At 36.7% G+C, this 21,284-nt stretch overlaps 1 protein-coding gene across 7 annotated transcripts in view; it reads right to left on the bottom strand.

Annotated features, from left to right (window-relative positions):
- The window catches only part of NF1 (neurofibromin 1), a 1,508,106-nt gene that overhangs the window by 336,666 nt on the left and 1,150,156 nt on the right, over positions 1-21,284 (bottom strand). For all 7 annotated transcript variants that reach the window (XM_053707520.1, XM_053707522.1, XM_053707523.1 and 4 more), the window contains 2 exons: positions 8,817-9,249; positions 7,708-8,048 (listed from right to left, as the gene is read on the bottom strand). In XM_053707520.1, the coding sequence (XP_053563495.1) occupies positions 7,708-8,048; positions 8,817-9,249 (774 nt within the window). The remainder of the gene's footprint in view (positions 1-7,707; positions 8,049-8,816; positions 9,250-21,284) is intronic.

Raw genomic sequence — 21,284 nt, 5'->3', positions numbered from 1 at the left:
AAATCATTTCCAAAATATGACCTTTTCAGCCTCCAAGCCATCAAAGTAAAATATTCTGGATTTGGAAGTCACAATGAATACAATTGTGTAGGCTCTAACCTGTGGATATTATCTTTCAAAATAATTTTAGGGAAGGACTTGCTTTCTCTGAGACTGGTGTCTTTTCTACACCTATACATTTTGCTACTATTTATGCAGCAATAACATGTATATTAAGTATCCATGCATAGTTTACCAAGGAAACTATAAACACTGAGATTGTCCTATTTATTAAAAAAAACCTCTTGTATGGTAAGCATCACTTGTCGTAAAGGCTAAACCTACTTGCACAATTGTTCTGCTACAACTTCAGATAATGAAATATTTAAATATCCAAGTATCTTTATTACACAAAAATTGCCAGTTACTTTGTAATTGTATTAAAGGGACAGTCTAGGCCAAAATAAACTTTCATGATTCAGATAGAGCATGTAATTTTAAACAATTTTCCAATTTACTTTTATCACCAATTTTGCTTTGTTCTCTTGGTATTTTTAGTTGAAAGCTTAACCTAGGAGGTTCATATGCTAATTTCTTAGACCTTGAAGCCCACCTCTTTCAGATTGCATTTTAACAGTTTTTCACCACTAGAGGGTGTTAGTTCACATATTTCATATAGATAACACTGTGCTTGTGCATGCAAAGTAATCTGGGAGCAGGCACTGATTGCCTAGACTGCAAGTCTGTCAAAAGAACTGAAAAAAGGGACAGTTTGCAAAGGCTTAGATACAAGATAATCACAGAGGTTAAAAGTATATAATTATAACTGTGTTGGTTATGCAAAACTGGGAAATGGGTAATAAAGGGATTATCTATCTTTTAAAACAATAAAAATTCTGGTGTAGACTGTCCCTTTAAGAATATATATGTGCAGGATAGAAAAGCAAACTGATTTACATTAAATTACCTATACCATGCATTTTTTCAAAAGGAGGGGCCCGAAGGACCTTTAGGGCCAAATTTAGACTCCAAGGCAGCATAGCCAGTCAAAGGTTTGATATGCATTAAAGCTTTGACAAAAATTTATATATCAGGAATTTTGACAATCCACCTATGAAACAACACAGACAGAGTAGAAATCTGACTCCTCAAACAACTGAGAAGTCATTCTCCAAACCATCTAGGACAGTGTTTCCCAACCCCAGTCCTCAGGACCCTTACTCAGGCCAGATATTCATTATATCTTAACTAGAGCACATGTGAAATAATCAGCTGATGGGTGAGCTGATTTTTTCACCTGTGCTCTAGTTAAGATATAATGAATATCTGGCCTGTGGGCTTGGGAAACACTGATCTAAGAGAAACTCCTGGATCCTAGTAATTCAAAAGGACATCCAACAAAAATTCCAAGCCACAGAGCAAGCAAGCTAAGTCATCCAGACCTTATGCAAAATACATCAGCAAAGTGCTTCATATCTTTAATCAAGGTCTCCATAATCTTGTCCGAACTGAGGTATGTATATCCTGATTAAATAAAGGACGGTGAGACATGTCTCTCCTGAGAGGCAGATACCACTGCAGCAAGAAGACACCTGAGCTAGGTCTATATGCCTAGGGAATAATCACTGACTGCTTGATTCTGGCACAATGATGGGGAAGCTTGTAATTAAAGAATGAGGACATCTGATCTGTCCAGCACCTCTGATTCCAGCACCTTAAAATCTGGTCATAAATTTCTCTGGATGAAGGTGCTTTGACCACCTATTGATGAAAGATACCTCCTTCATTTCCAAGGAACTGCAAGTTGTTCCTTGATTGACATAAGCCACTGCTGTGGCATTGTCTAATAGAATGATTCCTGCCCTCCAAGACCCTCAGACAGCACCCAACCTAGAAGGCTGGAATCTTTTGAGATTACAGTGCAGTTTAGATATTGGAAAGAGGACCCCTGAACAATGGAGTGGTCAGTCTGATGCCAGTACAGGGACTGTCTTTTTATTTGATCAAGAGAAATAACCGAGATCGCTATCCCGTTGAAGCAAAATAGAGGCTTCTGATGAAATATGGAGAAGGGAACCTTGTCTGAGGTGGCAAACACCAACCCTACTACCTGCATATATTCGCCCACATTTGGAGAGGGAGAGTGCGGCAATCTGACACAAGATGATTAAAGATTTAATCTGCACTTTTTTTGTAAGAGATAGTACCATGGACACCAAATTTATTATAGACCACTGGAAGGAGATCTGAGTGGTTGGAACCAGAGAACTCTGCACATTTATACACCAAACATGTTTGCAAGGCAGCAACTGAAAGGTGAATATTGTCCACATAAGGAGCCACAGAAATGCCCTGAGTATGAGCCAGCATCAGTACTCTGAACAGGCTGTGGTAAGATTGGAGGGAAGAGTCAAACTGATAATGCCTGTTTAGGGAAACCTTAAGAATTTGGCATAATCCTGTGAACTAGGGATGTGCAGATATGCATATTGCAGGTCTATAGTTCACATAAACGGACCTTCCCACATTAGAAAGACCATAGTGCAAACACTATCTTGAGTATTGAAACCTTCAGGTATTTGTTTAGGGACTTCAGATCTAGAATGGGACACAGTATACCCTCCTTTTTGGGCACCACAAACAAGTTAAGAGTAAAATCCATGACTCTTCTAGTTCAATAGGACTGTAGAAATCACCCCTTTCACATCAGCCACATAAGAGATTAAGGTCTTAGTGCTGATCAGACCCTAAGACACTCAAGATATATAAAATCGTTCCTGTAAAACCATGAAGCATAAACATAATACAATACCAGTTCTAGCACCCAAGAATCTGAACTGAGGTGAGCACAAGCCTCAGCAGAAAGTTGCAATCTGCCCCCACAGGAAAGTTGATATCTGCCCCCCAGCTCAGATTTTTTCCTTGTAATTTTTAATCCTGCAGCAAGAAATATCCCTTAGTTTACCATGCCATGGTATGATAGCATGAAGGCCAGTCCCAAAAATGATTTTATCATTAATGTGCAGAGATAGAAAAAGTCTGATTTTAGATAGTCTGCAGACCAAACCTTTAGCCTTAGGGCACTGCTAGCTAATACTGCCATAGCAGCACTTTTCACATAAATGCAAAACGTTGAGACTGCAATGTAACCTTAATTTGCTTAATTTGATCCTGGAATTCTTTTAAGTATCTTGGAAGTAATAGTTGCTGCCACATGGCTCACACTTACAGCTGACAAAATAGACAGCTTGCAAGCTTTCAGTCCATTAATCTTTAAAGGAGGTGGAATCCTCTAAAGAAACAGTAGTCCACCTGGCTAAACTGGAGATGCCTCAGTCTCCCAGAGGCTGGCAAAGGAACCGTTGTCTTGAAGTGACGAATGAGCAAAAGGTACACCTAGCGTGTTCCACATAGACACCAGTTCAGACTCTGATTCATGTATAGAAAAAGTAGTAGGAAAAGAGATAAAGAATCAAGCACCTTAGTATTAGCTTTAGGAGGGTTGCTAGGTTCATCCACCTCACAAGGTGCTTAACACTTCCCTTAATAATGCTTGTACATGCACCAACCTGAAATTAAAGGACACGTCCTCACCTGTATAAGACTCAGAATAATTGTCCCCCAGTAAAGGAACAGGCCATCATTCCCTTTGTATGTGAAGTAGAACTAGACAAGTCACTAATACATAGGTGACTCGGGAGAAAAATACTGTAGGTACAATACAAACCTAAGAAGAATGTAATACAGACAAACCCTGTATAGGATTACTAATATGTTCAACACATATCTCGCAGCTGAGATGGGGCACACACAGGTACAGCTTTCAGAATAAGCATAGATAAGAGGGGCTTACATAATCAGTAGATCTACCCCCAGTTGAAGGTCCACAGACTAGCTACACTAAATTGCTCCATAATAAAGCAGATGTGAGTGAAAAATGATCCACCAGACTCTAACACTTAAACTTGATAAACCATTTTAATTAAAGGGACACTGAACCCAAATTTTTTTCTTTCGTGATTCAGATAGAGCATGCAATTTTAAGCAACTTTATAATTTACTCCTATGATCAATTTTTCTTCATTCTCTTGCTATCTTTATTTGAAAAAGAAGGCATCTAAGCTTTTTTATTAGTTCAGAACTCTGGACAGCAATTTTTTATTGGTGGATGAATTTATCCGCCAATCAGCAAGAACAACCCAGGCTGTTCACCAAAGAAGGGCTGGCATCTAAACTTACATTCTTGCAAATAAAAGATACCATTCAAATAAAGATACCAAGAGAATGAAGAAAATTTGATAATAGGAGTAAATTAGAAAGTTGCTTAAAATGTCATGCTCTATCTGAATCACGAATGAACAAATTTGGGTTTAGTGTCCCTTTAAATCTCAAATCCCACCCAGAACACACAACAGTCAAGCAATTAATATAAAAATACACAGTAAATGCTCAGAAATGTTCTTACAACAATCAAATCAGATACAGCAAGTTTCCAGTAGTTAAGATGGTCACAACTACAGAAAGAAGGGGAGTGGATTATCTATTTGATTGTGCCAATAGCAATCATTCTTGTAACTTACTGTCCTACTAGCAAAAGACCTAGGGGTAGTTTGAGCATTAAAAAAAAAAACACATCAAGGGACAAGACCAAATTAAGCTTGTAGTTTGGGTGTCAGTGGGTAAGGCTGTGCCAATACTTATTAATCTCTTAAAGAGATAGTTCATTAAAACTTGCTAAAGTGTGGATAATCTGAGAAAAGCCAATGGTCCAATTAAAGTGAAATTTTGTACCCACCTATAGCAACTTCCTCTACTTTGTACCATAGCAGTAGCAGCCAACGTTTAGTAGAACACCAATTCGAAGACGTGCAAGCATAGTTCCAAGGATCTAAGGTAGGAGCAGTCCACTGTAGACCCAGTGACTGGCAGAAAAATCTGCATTTTATCTGGGGGGGCTAGTGACATCTCCACAATGGGAGAAGATTTCTCATTGTCCAGCAGAACTTTGTTGACCCCTCTGTCCAAGAGGCACTTCTGAGGAAGAAAATAGGCCTCAGATGGATTAGAGAACCACAATCAATGTGAAGGCTTCAGAGTTTTTGCATAAGCCATGCTGCATGCAAAACATAATTGAGGAATGCAGGGGTGGAGTAAAGCTCTGCAATTTAGGGCTGTTTTGCCTCCCATTGGTGCACAAGAAAGTTTAATCCAACATGTAATGATTTGTGGACTCACAGCACCATTTGAACGTAATAAATTATCAAAAGCATAAAATCTGTATAAGACTTCCTCTTGTTAAATAAAACAACCATACTAAAATATCAAACTCCAGAACAATAAATCAGACATTGGAGCATATGTAATCAGATCTGATTTTGTTTTCTAAACTAGAATTCAGTTTCTTTAAGCAAAATAAATTGAAAAAAAAAAAAAGAAAGAGCAGTATTCACATAGTTACCAAGAAAGCTAATTTTACTGATGGGGGTGCTAGAGTACCTTTTAGGACTACCTAGAGGGACATGAGAGAAATCCTCTATTTTATATTTTAAGTATAGGAAAAGGGAGGAGTTTTATAACTACTTAAAGGGACACTGTACCCAAAAAATTTCTTGCGTGATTCAGATTGAGCATGAAATTTTAAGCAACTTTCTAATTTACTCCTATTATCAAATTTTCTTCTTTCTCTTGGTATCTTTATTTGAAATGCAAGAATGTAAGTTTAGATGCCGGCCCATATTTGGTGAACAACCTGGGTTGTCCTTGCTGATTGGTGGATAAATTCATCCACCAATAAAAAAGTGCTGTCCAGAGTACTGAAACCAAAAAAAAGCTTAGATGCCATCTTTTTCAAATAATGATAGCAAGAGAACGAAGAAAAATTGATAATAGGAGTAAATTAGAAAGTTGCTTAAAATTGCATGCTCTTTCTGAATTACAAAAGAAAATTTTTGGGTACAGTGTCCCTTTAAAGGAATAGTCTAGTCAAAATTAAACTTTCATGATTCAGGTAGAGCATTCAATTTTAAGCAACTTTCTAATTTACCAAAAAAGGACCGGCTACTATGCTTACATGTTTGCTTTTTCAAATAAAGATACCAAGAGAATGAAGCAAACTGATAATAGGAGTAAATTAGAGAGTTGCTTAAAATTGCCTGCTCTAAAAAGGTGGGGGTTCAAGCCGTTTATTTTCTATCCAGCTTTCATTGGTATGTACTACTAAGGTAAGACAAGATAAACAATCTATGAGGATAGTTTTTCTCTATATCACACTGACTTGCTAAAACACTATCACTTACTTGACTTCCGTTGACTGCATACAAACAATGCTGAAAATTAAAAGTTAATGTCATGAATGTCTTCCTAACCTTATAAATATGGTAAGAAATTCCTTTTAGTTACAGGAAGGTTTTAAGGACAGTGTTTTACTGAAAACTACACTTTTTTTTACACAAGTAAAAAGCAGTAAATGTAAAAAAAAAAAAAAAAAAAAATCTAAAAGATGTATAATAAAAAAAAAGGTGTTCGTACTATAAATAAATGATGTCCTATAGGACAGGAAAAAATAGGATAGGAAGTGACCTTTTCTACCTTTCAAAAGTATCTATTCATCCACTTTGAGACTCAAGCTTACTTGGTTGATATATGGCTACATAAACAATATGCATGTGAAAAACAAACAAAAAACCTTCTATATACCAAGTTAAAAAAAACAACTTAGTTTTAATATCCACATCCTTAAAGAAAAATTGTTATAGTTTTCCCCAAAAACAAATTTGACAAATTAGCTTTTGATTGTCATCTTAAAAACCCCAAAAACATAATGTGCAGATATATGGTGCAGTTAGCTCACCTACTTGGAATGTTATTTTTGTGTGTAAAACTATTGGTTTGAATATTGAAAACGAATGACGGTTAAGATTAATGCATATTCAAAGACAGAAATTTAGTAATGGAAGTCTGGTGAATGCCTTTGTATGGTGAACACATCTTCCATAACTGCTTTATTAGACTACCTGGACTATATAGTAACATAATCCAATAATTTCAAAGAGTTCACTTTCATTAAACTATGTACTATAAGGGTATGAAAACTTTTATCACTTCCAAACCTGAAATAACCATTTTCTCACAAAAACATATTTAATATGTATGAACACTGTATGTTGCTGCGTGCTACAGGTTTAATGTTCAAAATAAAATAAAAATCTAGTAAAGACAAAAGGTATACCCAACATATTTCTATCAACCAAACCTAATGATGTGTTACTGTGGTTAATTAGTCATATGGCTTCAACAAGTTATTTCAGGTTTATAAATCACTTGCTAGATTTGGAAATTTATAATGAATTTAATCCCAACTTCAGTCAGTTAAAGGGAAAGTGTATACATGTTTTTCTTTTTCTTTGGTCTATATATATATATATATATATATATATATATATATATATATATATATATATATATATATATATATATATATATATATATATAAAAAAGGCATTGTACCCTTTGTTTCTTGGATAATGGATTTTAGTGTGCTGAATAAACCAAGTTTTAACTGTAAGGTTTGGGGAAAGGTGTCTTGTTAAACTAATAGAGCTGTAGGAGTTGCAATAATCAGCCTGTAAGCATTTTTCTGCATTTAAAAGAAAAAAAAACTCTGAACACAATGTCCATTTAAGTTGCTTATTTAGCATTATTAAAAGTCAGAAGTCATTAAGATTCTACCGTAAACTTGGGTCTGAGCTTCCCAGGTTAAGCAACGCAATATTAAGTAGTGTTCCTGGTACATCCTTTGGCCGGATTTTAGTGTGTTGGGGAATGGAATCAGGCTGTGACAGTTCCCATCGGGTCCTTATATGAATTATAGACTGGACAATGGCTTCACACTCCTGGTGCATGAAAGTGAGAGGGGTTCCTTGGTTGGCAATGGTCAATGTGAACTGGTTTTCATCTACCAGACATATTTCTTCGATCTCAGATGCATAATAAATGTCATTGAGAAAGACTGACTGTCCCAAGACTCGAGTTCTCTCTGCTGAGGTTACTTGTACCGCTGTAGAGCCCACCTAGGACAAAAATGATTTATAATATTATAGTTGACCTAATAGACAGTTTTATTTTACATAACATTAACATCATGGTTACTGAAATTGCAGGTGACATCCTTTACATCATACATCAAACAGATAAACTAAAGACCAGAAAATGCAAAGTAAGTTTTTTTTTTTTTACATGATATAAGATAAAAAAATAAAAATGCCTGCTGACTTCACAATTAAGGCACATAGGTCTACCAGTTGACAATGAAATAATTGTTTCACAGCAGTGTAATATCTTATCTAGCAACTCATACATTCATAAGGAGCCAGAAGTAAAGATATAAATTGCAAGCAACATTCCTCAAGTAGTGAGCAAACTGGTTTTCCTTCCGCCTATCTTAATTTCCTACACAAAAACCCTATTCATTCTGTCCATCCCCTGTTATCAAAAAACAGCCTTTAATTGTGTGAACAAAAAAGCCCCAAATCAACAAAATGGGAGAAAAATGTATGAAACAGGAATATCTAATTTAATTACTCATGGATTACATAAAATGCCAGAAAACATTTTCCTTTGCTTGAGTATAGTCAAGTTCAGCAAAGTGATTCTGTTTGTAGCTCTCAACAACCAGCTTTGGACACTATGTAATATACAAAGATAGTAGAAAGAGGGAAGGTATTGCAGAATGCAACAGCAACAAAAACAATAAAAAGTAACTTGGTTGTACTTGCAATGCTCTACTACAGACCAAAATTTCAAATAATAGATTAAAAAAAAAAAAAAATGACACTTACCTTTATAGACACTTTTGTGTCTTTGTGGGCAAGTTTTAGCGCATTATGGAACAATTTAAGATCCTCCTCCAAAAACAAGGTGGCTGCAGGGAGTTTCTGCTGGTCATGCTCAATATGCTCAGCCAACTTTCCAGATGGATCAATAAAAATAAGTCTCTTGCTGCCTTTCAGTCCAGTCAACAGTCTCTCGTGGTATTTGGTGTATTCTCGGACCCAGGAGTTACAGTTGTAGATATAAACTGCTGTAACATTTTCATAAGCAAAGCCAGGAAAAACCACAAACCATTTGGAAAGGAAGTCAGTCTTAAAGCGATTGCTTGGCCCAGCATGTGTGAGATCTACTACTATCTCATATGGCTTGGCATAGTATGGCTTTAAAGTCAGTAAGACGTGGTATATCAGTAAATCTCCATTTATTTGACCAGTCTTAAACCTGGAGAGACAACAAACATATTTGATGCCTATGGTGAATAAATCATTATTTACAGTAAAAAAAATAAATGCACATAAGACTGAATCTATAAGAATATAACACCAAATTTTACAGGAACTTCTTAGGCATGAAACTATGGGTACTTATATTATATTTCTTCTTGAATGACAAATAACAGGTTAAAGTACCGTAAATAGCAGATTTAAATACAGCAGGCAGTAAGACATCTAAATATGGTAAAATGAACATCTGATAGAAAGTTCTTCTGCTCAGGATTTTTATACCTTCTTATTACATATACACCAATTACTACAAAGTTCTAAAATATTCTGGTACATTCTTCAGCGAAAATAAGCTAATTGTGGGCGTGTTTAACAAAACACATTTTGTGACACATGACATTAAAGCAGTGAAAGATGTGGTACTAAAACATATTCCCTAAAGGAGGAACGGGATTGTGCGTAAATGAAGCTGTGATTCTACAAAATTACTAAAAAACATAATTTATGTAAGAACTTACCTGATAAATTCATTTCTTTCATATTAACAAGAGTCCATGAGCTAGTGACGTATGGGATATACATTCCTACCAGGAGGGGCAAAGTTTCCCAAACCTTAAAATGCCTATAAATACACCCCTCACCACACCCACAAATCAGTTTAACGAATAGCCAAGAAGTGGGGTGATAAGAAAAAAGTGCGAAGCATATAAAATAAGGAATTGGAATAATTGTGCTTTATACAAAAAAATCATAACCACCACAAAAAAGGGTGGGCCTCATGGACTCTTGTTAATATGAAAGAAATGAATTTATCAGGTAAGTTCTTACATAAATTATGTTTTCTTTCATGTAATTAACAAGAGTCCATGAGCTAGTGACGTATGGGATAATGAATACCCAAGATGTGGATCTTTCCACACAAGAGTCACTAGAGAGGGAGGGATAAAATAAAGACAGCCAATTCCTGCTGAAAATAATCCACACCCAAAATAAAGTTTAATGAAAAACATAAGCAGAAGATTCAAACCGAAACCACTGCCTGAAGTACCTTTCTACCGAAAACTGCTTCAGAAGAAGAGAATACATCAAAATGGTAGAATTTAGTAAAAGTATGCAAAGAGGACCAAGTCGCTGCTTTGCAAATCTGATCAACTGAAGCTTCATTCCTAAAACGCCCAGGAAGTAGAAACTGACCTAGTAGAATGAGCTGTAATCCTCTGAGGCGGAGTCTTACCCGATTTAACATAGGCAAGATGAATTAAAGATTTCAACCAGGATGCCAAAGAAATGGCAGAAGCTTTCTGGCCTTTTCTAGAACCAGAAAAGATGACAAATAGACTAGAAGTCTTTCGGAAAGATTTAGTAGCTTCAACATAATATTTCAAAGCTCTAACAACATCCAAAGAATGTAACGATTTCTCCTTAGAATTCTTAGGATTAGGACATAATGAAGGAACCACGATTTCTCTACTAATGTTGTTGGAATTCACAACCTTAGGTAAAAATTCAAAAGAAGTTCGCAACACCGCCTTATCCTGATGAAAAATCAGAAAAGGAGACTCACAAGAAAGAGCAGATAATTCAGAAACTCTTCTGGCAGAAGAGATGGCCAAAAGGAACAAAACTTTCCAAGAAAGCAATTTAATGTCCAATGAATGCATAGGTTCAAATGGAGGAGCTTGAAGAGCTCCCAGAACCAAATTCAAACTCCATGGAGGAGAAATTGACTTAATGACAGGTTTTATACGAACCAAAGCTTGTACAAAACAATGAATATCAGGAAGAATAGCAATCTTTCTGTGAAAAAGAACAGAAAGAGCAGAGATTTGTCCTTTCAAGGAACTTGCGGACAAACCCTTATCTAAACCATCCTGAAGAAATTGTAATATTCTCGGAATTCTAAAAGAATACCAAGAAAAATGATGAGTAAGACACCAAGAAATATAAGTCTTCCAGACTCTATAATATATCTCTCTAGATACAGATTTACGAGCCTGTAACATAGTATCAATCACAGAGTCAGAGAAACCTCTTTGACTAAGAATCAAGCGTTCAATCTCCATACCTTTAAATTTAAGGATTTCAGATCCGGATGGAAAAAAGGACCTTGCGACAGAAGGTCTGGTCTTAACGGAAGAGTCCATGGTTGGCAAGATGCCATCCGGACAAGATCCGCATACCAAAACCTGTGAGGCCATGCCGGAGCTATTAGCAGAACAAACGAGCATTCCCTCAGAATCTTGGAGATTACTCTTGGAAGAAGAACTAGAGGCGGAAAGATATAGGCAGGATGATACTTCCAAGGAAGTGATAATGCATCCACTGCCTCCGCCTGAGGATCCCGGGATCTGGACAGATACCTGGGAAGTTTCTTGTTTAGACGAGAGGCCATCAGATCTATCTCTGGAAGCCCCCATATTTGAACAATCTGAAGAAATACCTCTGGGTGAAGAGACCATTCGCCCGGATGCAACGTTTGGCGACTGAGATAATCCGCTTCCCAATTGTCTACACCTGGGATATGAACCGCAGAGATTAGACAGGAGCTGGATTCCGCCCAAACCAAAATTCGAGATACTTCTTTCATAGCCAGAGGACTGTGAGTCCCTCCTTGATGATTGATGTACGCCACAGTTGTGACATTGTCTGTCTGAAAACAAATGAACGATTCTCTCTTCAGAAGAGGCCAAAACTGAAGAGCTCTGAAAATTGCACGGAGTTCCAAAATATTGATCGGTAATCTCACCTCCTGAGATTCCCAAACTCCCTGTGCCGTCAGAGATCCCCACACAGCTCCCCAACCTGTGAGACTTGCATCTGTTGAAATTACAGTCCAGGTCGGAAGAACAAAAGAAGCCCCCTGAATTAAACGATGGTGATCTGTCCACCACGTTAGAGAGTGTCGAACAATCGGTTTTAAAGATATTAATTGAGATATCTTCGTGTAATCCCTGCACCATTGGTTCAGCATACAGAGCTGAAGAGGTCGCATGTGAAAACGAGCAAAGGGGATCGCGTCCGATGCAGCAGTCATAAGACCTAGAATTTCCATGCATAAGGCTACCGAAGGGAATGATTGTGACTGAAGGTTTCGACAAGCTGTAATCAATTTTAGACGTCTCTTGTCTGTTAAAGACAGAGTCATGGACACTGAATCTATCTGGAAACCCAGAAAGGTTACCCTTGTTTGAGGAATCAAAGAACTTTTTGGTAAATTGATCCTCCAACCATGATCTTGAAGAAACAACACAAGTCGATTCGTATGAGACTCTGCTAAATGTAAAGACTGAGCAAGTACCAAGATATCGTCCAAATAAGGAAATACCACAATACCCTGTTCTCTGATTACAGACAGAAGGGCACCGAGAATCTTTGTGAAAATTCTTGGAGCTGTAGCAAGGCCAAACGGTAGAGCCACAAATTGGTAATGCTTGTCTAGAAAAGAGAATCTCAGGAACTGAAAATGATCTGGATGAATCGGAATATGCAGATATGCATCCTGTAAATCTATTGTGGACATATAATTCCCTTGCTGAACAAAAGGCAATATAGTCCTTACAGTTACCATCTTGAACGTTGGTATCCTTACATAACGATTCAATAATTTTAGATCCAGAACTGGTCTGAAGGAATTCTCCTTCTTTGGTACAATGAAGAGATTTGAATAAAACCCCATCCCCTGTTCCGGAACTGGAACTGGCATAATTACTCCAGCCAACTCTAGATCTGAAACACAATTCAGAAATGCTTGAGCTTTCACTGGATTTACTGGGACACGGGAAAGAAAAAATCTCTTTGCAGGAGGTCTCATCTTGAAACCAATTCTGTACCCTTCTGAAACAATGCTCTGAATCCAAAGATTGTGAATAGAATTGATCCAAATTTCTTTGAAAAAACGTAACCTGCCCCCTACCAGCTGAACTGGAATGAGGGCCGTACCTTCATGTGAACTTAGAAGCAGGCTTTACCTTTCTAGCAGGCTTGGATTTATTCCAGACTGGAGATGGTTTCCAAACTGAAACTGCTCCTGAGGACGAAGGATCAGGCTTTTGTTCTTTGTTGAAACGAAAGGAACGAAAAAGATTGTTAGCCCTGTTTTTACCTTTAGATTTTTTATCCTGTGGTAAAAAAGTTCCTTTCCCACCAGTAACAGTTGAAATAATAGAATCCAACTGAGAACCAAATAATTTGTTTCCCTGGAAAGAAATGGAAAGTAGAGTTGATTTAGAAGCCATATCAGCATTCCAAGTTTTAAGCCATAAAGCTCTTCTGGCTAAGATAGCTAGAGACATAAACCTAACATCAACTCTAATAATATCAAAAATGGCATCACAGATAAAATTATTAGCATGCTGAAGAAGAATAATAATATCATGAGAATCACGATTTGCTACTTGTTGCGCTAGGGTTTCCAACCAAAAAGTTGAAGCTGCAGCAACATCAGCCAATGATATAGCAGGTCTAAGAAGATTACCTGAACACAGATAAGCTTTTCTTAGAAAGGATTCAATTTTTCTATCTAAAGGATCCTTAAACGAGGTACCATCTGACGTAGGAATGGTAGTACGTTTAGCAAGGGTAGAAATAGCCCCATCAACTTTAGGGATTTTGTCCCAAAATTCTAACCTGTCAGGCGGAACAGGATATAATTGCTTAAAACGTTTAGAAGGAGTAAATGAATTACCCAATTTATCCCATTCTTTGGAAATCACTGCAGAAATAGCATTAGGAACAGGAAAAACTTCTGGAATAACCGCAGGAGCTTTAAAAACCTTATCCAAACGTATAGAATTAGTATCAAGAGGACTAGAATCCTCTATTTCTAAAGCAATTAGTACTTCTTTAAGTAAAGAGCGAATAAATTCCATCTTAAATAAATATGAAGATTTATCAGCATCAATCTCTGAGATAGAATCCTCTGAACCAGAAGAGTCCAAAGAATCAGAATGATGGTGTTCATTTAAAAATTCATCTGTAGAGAGAGAAGATTTAAAAGACATTTTACGTTTACTAGAAGGAGAAATAACAGACAAAGCCTTCTTTATGGATTCAGAAACAAAATCTCTTATGTTATCAGGAACATTCTGCACCTTAGATGTTGAGGGAACTGCAACAGGCAATGGTACATTACTAAAGGAAATATTATCTGCTTTAACAAGTTTGTCATGACAATTATTACAAACAACAGCTGGAGGAATAGCTACCAAAAATTTACAGCAGATACACTTAGCTTTGGTAGATCCAGCAGGCAGTGATTTTCCTGTAGTATCTTCTGGCTCAGATGCAACGTGAGACATCTTGCAATATGTAAGAGAAAAAACAACATATAAAGCAAAATAGATCAAATTCCTTATAAGACAGTTTCAGGAATGGGAAAGAATGCCAAATATCAAGCTTCTAGCAACCAGAAGCAAATGAAAAATGAGACTGAAATAATGTGGAGACAAAAGCGACGCCCATATTTTTTAGCGCCAAATAAGACGCCCACATTATTTGGCGCCTAAATGCTTTTGGCGCCAAAAATGACGCCACATCCGGAACGCCGACATCTTTGGCGCAAAATAACGTCAAAAAATGACGTAACTTCCGGCGACACGTATGACGCCGGAAACGGAAAAGAATTTTTGCGCCAAAAAAGTCCGCGCCAAGAATGACGCAATAAAATGAAGCATTTTCAGCCCCCGCGAGCCTAACAGCCCACAGGGAAAAAAGTCAAATTTTTGAGGTAAGAAAAATATGATAATCCCAAATATGAAACTGACTGAAAATAAGGAAAGTTGAACATTCTGAGTCAAGGCAAATAAATGTTTGAATACATATATTTAGAACTTTATAAATAAAGTGCCCAACCATAGCTTAGAGTGTCACAGAAAATAAGACTTACTTACCCCAGGACACTCATCTACATGTTTGTAGAAAGCCAAACCAGTACTGAAACGAGAATCAGTAGAGGTAATGGTAAATATAAGAGTATATCGTCGATCTGAAAAGGGAGGTAAGAGATGAATCTCTACGACCGATAACAGAGAACCTTATGAAATAGACCCCGTAGAAGGAGATCACTGCATTCAATAGGCAATACTCTCTTCACATCCCTCTGACATTCACTGCACGCTGAGAGGAAAACCGGGCTCCAACTTGCTGCGGAGCGCATATCAACGTAGAATCTAGCACAAACTTACTTCACCACCTCCCTTGGAGGCAAAGTTTGTAAAACTGATTTGTGGGTGTGGTGAGGGGTGTATTTATAGGCATTTTAAGGTTTGGGAAACTTTGCCCCTCCTGGTAGGAATGTATATCCCATACGTCACTAGCTCATGGACTCTTGTTAATTACATGAAAGAAATGGACTATAACTAAATACATCCATATAGTGTATATACATCATAAAGGTTGTTTTTTTGCAAGTTGTTTAAGAAGCAGTCGTACCTTGCTTAGATGGCTACATAGTCTTTCAAATGAAAGAAAGCTAAACCTTAAAGGGACAGTCAACACTAAAATTGTTATTGTTTAAAAAGATTGATAACGCCTTTACTACCCATTCCCCAGCTTTGCACAACCAACTTTGTTATATTAATATACTTTAAAACATTGAAACCTCTAAATGTCTGCCTATTTCTAAGCCATTAAAGACAGCCTCTTATCACTTGCTATTTTATTAGTTTTTCACAACAGGGGAGTGCTAGTTCATGTGAGCCGTATAGATTAAACTGTGATCACGCGTGTGGCAGACACTGCACTAATTGGCTAAAATGCAAGTCAATAGATAAGAACTAAAAAGTCATGTGATCAGGGGTTTGTCAGAAGATGCTTACATACAAGGTAATCACAGAGGTTAAAAAATAATATATTATAATATATTTTGTTTTATTTAACAAATCAATCAATCAATCAATTAATAAACAGTTCCACACATGTTACATTATGCATTTAACTGTAATTCACAAATAAACTGAGGCAATATGCAGTCACTTGTCATAGTTAAAATAATGCAATTGCTAACTTTTTTTTTCCACAATGCATTATAAATGTATAGAATAATCAAGGTTTATATTCCCCTACCGTTATGTTCCTTACTCCTCCAATCAGCCATTACCATCTTAGAGAGTGACGTATATAGCGGTCCCACCCGCTCTATACATATCTCCAAAGCGAGTTCATGAGGATCCAATGAATTGCACATAGCGACGACTACTCTCAGCAATGCACATGCAGTGATCTACTATTTTTTCCAATGCGCTGGCATTATTCTTCGTGTTATGGCAAATCAATAATGATTGCAATAGGAATGCGCGAAACGGGAGCGCGCTTGTCTTACAAGCCCAACAAATAATTCTAAACGCATGCGCAGATCATCCAGGAGGTGGATGACGTAGATTGACGGCCGCCTAATGGCCAAAATTTCAATTGGCTGCTGAAAAAACGTGACCTGCCATTAAAAAAAAAAAAAAAAAAAGACAGGTTGAATTTATCGAAAAAAAGTAAGTATAAAAGGCTAAAACTCAGTTTATACTTAGAATTATTCATTTAGGGGAACAAGTTTAATTAGATAATGTGATAGAGTGTACTTTACCTTCACTTAAAATAAAAAAAAATGTTTATCCTTCCAACTCTATAACTCCATAAGTTTATGGAATATTTTACTTTTTATTATTTTGTCTTTCTTAGAATAGATAAGATCGTTGTGAATAACAGAGTGGGACAAGCAAACATAATGCAGTACATAATGCAGTAGAATTGCATAATCAACAAATGTACAATAAAAAGACAACGCAATCATATATCTAACATTTTTATCGCTTTTGAGAGCTTAGTAAAATGGCTGAATGGCATATGAAAATGAAGGAAGGTGTAGTTAAAGTCTTTTTCATTGCTGATTAAATATTTTAAGGCACGACAATCAAAGCATCACTTTAATAATAAATATAAATATTTACAGTATTTTGTTCTGTTTTATACAGTGAGCACAAATACATAATTTCATGCGTTTTAAAATGTTATATTCATCTTAATTGTTGATTGTTAACATATTTTTTAATATGACATGATACAATATTTGTATGAAGACAGTCTTATATATGTGTACAGGTGGCCCTCGGTTTACAACGGTTCAATTTGCACCGTTTCAGAAGAACAACCTTTTTTTCCAGACATGTGACTGCTATTGAAAAGCATTGAGAAGCAGTGCATTGATTAAAATAGCCAGTAGGTGGAGCTGTCCACTTGTATTGCAGCAAAGCCAAGCAAGCTGAAATTAATCAGTTTAACCAGACCTGAGCTATCAAGCAGATTTCCAAGAAACAAGATCTTCCTGTCTATAAATCAGTCCAGATTGGAATGCATAGAAAGAACTGTTTGCAGAAAAATGCAAGTGAGGTCTGTGTTGTGTGATTATTTTATTAGGTTTATAATGCTGTTTAGCAAATATTTTTGTTCGTTTAACTTAGTTTATTATATATTCTGTGTTGTGTGATTATTTTATTAGGTTTATAATGCTGTTTAGCATTTAAAGTCTTAATTTCAAAGCTTTAAAAATAATGTATTAGGTGTTACTTATGACAATTTTGAGAGGGGCCTGGAACCTAACTCCCTCACTTCCCATTGACTTACATTATAAAATGGGTTTCAATTTACAACGGTTTCGATTTACAACCATTCCTTCTGGAACCTAACCCGGGCGTAAACTGAGGGCTACCTGTATATGTTTACCATAGCTGCATGGTTAATTTAAAGGGGCAGAAACTCTAAACACTTCTCTTGTGCTTATGAAAGAGAGCTACTTTTAAAACTATTTTTGCTCGGAAGAAAAGTTAAAGGGACATGAAACCCCAAAAAATTATTTCATGATATAGAAAGAACATGCAATGTTAAACAACTTTCCAATTTACGGTTATTATCTAATTTGCTTCATTCTCTTGGTATAATTTGTTGAAAATCATATCTAAATAGGCGCAGTAGCTGCCAATTGGTTGATGCAAATAGATGCTTTGTGTGATTGGCTCACCCATGTGCATTGTTATTTCATCAACAAAGAATATCTAAAGAATGAAGCAAATTAGATAATATAAGTAAATTGGAATGTTTAAAAACAGAATGTATGCTTACCTGATAAATTTCTTTCTTTCCGGGAGCAGAGGCAAAAGTATCAAATTTGTAGAATTTGGAAAATGTATGCAAAGAAGACCATGTTGCTGCCTTGCAAATTTGCTCCACAGAAGCTTCATTTTTGAAAGCCCAGGGAGAGGAGACAGCCCTAGTGGAATGAGCCGTAATTCTCTCAGGAGGCTGTTGTCCAGCTGTCTCATAAGCTAAACGGATAACACTTCTCAACCAGAGAGAAAGAGAAGTAGAAGAAGAATTCTGCCCTTTAAGCTTACCAGAGAAGACAACAAATAGGGCAAAGAAAAAACATAATTTATGTAACAACTTACCTGATAAATTAATTTCTGTCATAATGGCAAGAGTCCATGAGCTAGTGATGTATGGGATATACATTCCTACAAGGAGGGGGCAAAGTTTCCCAAACCTCAAAATGCCTATAAATACACCTCAGTTTAACGTATAGCCAAGTAGTGAGGTATAAAAAGGATACAAAAAAGAATAACTGGAAAATAATATTGTGCTTTTATACAAAAAAATATAACCACCAAACACAGGGTGGGCCTCATGGACTCTTGCCATTATGAAATAAATTAATTTATCAGGTAAGTTCTTACATAACTCATGTTTTCTTTCATGTAAATGGCAAGAGTCCATGAGCTAGTGACGTATGGGATCAAATACCCAAGATGTGGAAAGTCCACAGAAGAGTCACTAGAGAGGGAGGGATAAAATAAAAACCGCTATTTCCGCTGAGAAATTAAATCCAAAAAATAAGTTCCTATAAACAGAAGAATCAAACAGACAGCTGCCTGAAGAACTTTTCTACCAAAGACTGCTTCAGAAGACGCAAATACATCAAAATGGTAAAATTTAGTAAATGTATGCAAAGAAGACTAAGTTGCTGCTTTGTAAATCTGATCAACTGAATCTTCATATTCTTTAAAGCCCAAGAAGTGGCAACTCGTATAGTAGAATGAGTCATAATTCTCTGAGGCGGAGACTGCAGTGCCACCAAGTAAGCCTTGTGAATCAAAAGCTAACTAAGATGCCAAATAAATGGCAGAGGCTTTCTGACCTTTCCTCGAACCAGAAAAGACAAAAGATAGACTAGAAGTCTTCCTGGAATCTTTAGTCAGCCTCAACATAGTATTTCAAAGCTCTTACCACATCCAAAGAGTGTAACAATTTCTCAAGAGAATTCTTAGGATTCGGACACAAGGAAGGAACAACAATTCCCCTACTAATGTTGTTAGAATTCACAACCTTAGGAAGAAATTTAAACAAAGTATGCAAAACAGCTTTATCCTGATGGAAAATCAGAAAATGAGACTCACAAGAGAGAGCAGACCATTCAGAAACTCTTCAACCAGAAGAGATAGCCAAAAGGAACAATACTTTCCAAGAAAGAAGTTTAATATCCAAAGAATGCATAGGCTCAAAAGAAGGAGCAAAACCTTCAAAACCAAATTAAGACTCCAAGGAGGAGAAATAGATTTAATAACAGGCTTGATACGGACCAAAGCCTGAACAAAAGAGTGAATATCAGGAAGTTTAGGAATCTTTCTATGAAATAAAACAGAAAGAGCAGAGATTTGTCCCTTCAAAGTACTTGCAGACAAACCTTTATCCAAACCATCCTGAAGAAACTGTAAAATTCTAGGAATTCTAAAAGAATGCCAAGAGAATTTATGAGAACACCATGAAATATAGGTTTTCCAAACCTGATAATAAATCTTCCTTTAAACAGATTTACGAGCCTGCAACATAGTATTATTCACAGAGTCAGAGAAACCTCTATGACTAAGCACTAAGCGTTCAATTTCCATACCTTAAAATTTAGCGATTTGAGATACTGATGGAAAAACGGCCCTTGAGACAGAAGGTCTGGCCTTAAAGGAAGTGGCCAAGGTTGACGACTGGACATCCGGACAAGATCCACATACCAAAACCTGTGAACCATTATGGAAGAGCAGCAAATTGGTAATGCTTGTCTAGAAAAGAGAACCTCAGAAACCGATAGTGATCTGGATGTATCGGGATGTGAAGATAAACTTCCTGTAAGTCTATTATGGACATGTAATAGCCTTGCTGAACAAAAGGCAGAATAGTCCTTATAGTCACCATCTTGAAAGTTGGGACCCTTACAAAACGATTCAAAAACTTCAGATCCAGAACTGGTCAGAATGAATTTTCTTTCTTTGGGACAATGAATAGATTTGAATAAAAACCCAGACCCTGTTCCTGAGGCAGAACTGGTATAATCACCCCTGAAAACTCCAGATCTGAAACACACTTCAGAAAAGCCTGAGCTTTCACAGGATTTGTCGGAACGTGAGAGAGAAAGAATCTTCTCACAGGAGGTCTTATTCTGAAACCTATTTGATACCCTTGAGAGACAATGCTCTGAATCCACTGATTCTGAACAGAGTCTTCCCCCCACCAGTTAAAATGGATTGAGGGCCACACCTTCATGCAGTCTTGGGGGCTGGCTTTGGTTTCTTATAAGGCTTGGATTTATTCCAACTTGAAGATGGCTTCCAATTGGAACCAGAGTCCTTAGGGGAAGGAGTGGATTTGTGTTCTCTATTCTGACGAAAGGAACAAAAACGATTAGAAACTTTAGATTTACCCTTAGATTTTTTTTATCTTGGGGCAAAAAAACTCCCTTCCCCCCAGTGATAGTGGAAATAATAGAATCCAACAGAGAACCAAATAAATTATTATTACCCTGGAAAGATAGAGATAATAATCTAGATTTAGATACCATGTCAGCTTCCATGATTTAAGCCATAAAGCTCTTCTATCTTAAATAGCTAAAGACATAGATTTAACATCAATCTTGATGATATCAAAAATAGTATCACAGATAAAATGATTAGCATGTTGAAGCAAACAAACAGTGCTAGACAAATCAGGATCTGCTTCCTTTTG

Source organism: Bombina bombina, chromosome 3 (assembly GCF_027579735.1).
Source record: "Bombina bombina isolate aBomBom1 chromosome 3, aBomBom1.pri, whole genome shotgun sequence".
Lineage (NCBI taxonomy): Eukaryota > Metazoa > Chordata > Amphibia > Anura > Bombinatoridae > Bombina > Bombina bombina.
The sequence above is the reverse complement of the archived record's forward strand: the minus strand, read 5'-3'. Positions and strand labels throughout refer to the sequence as shown.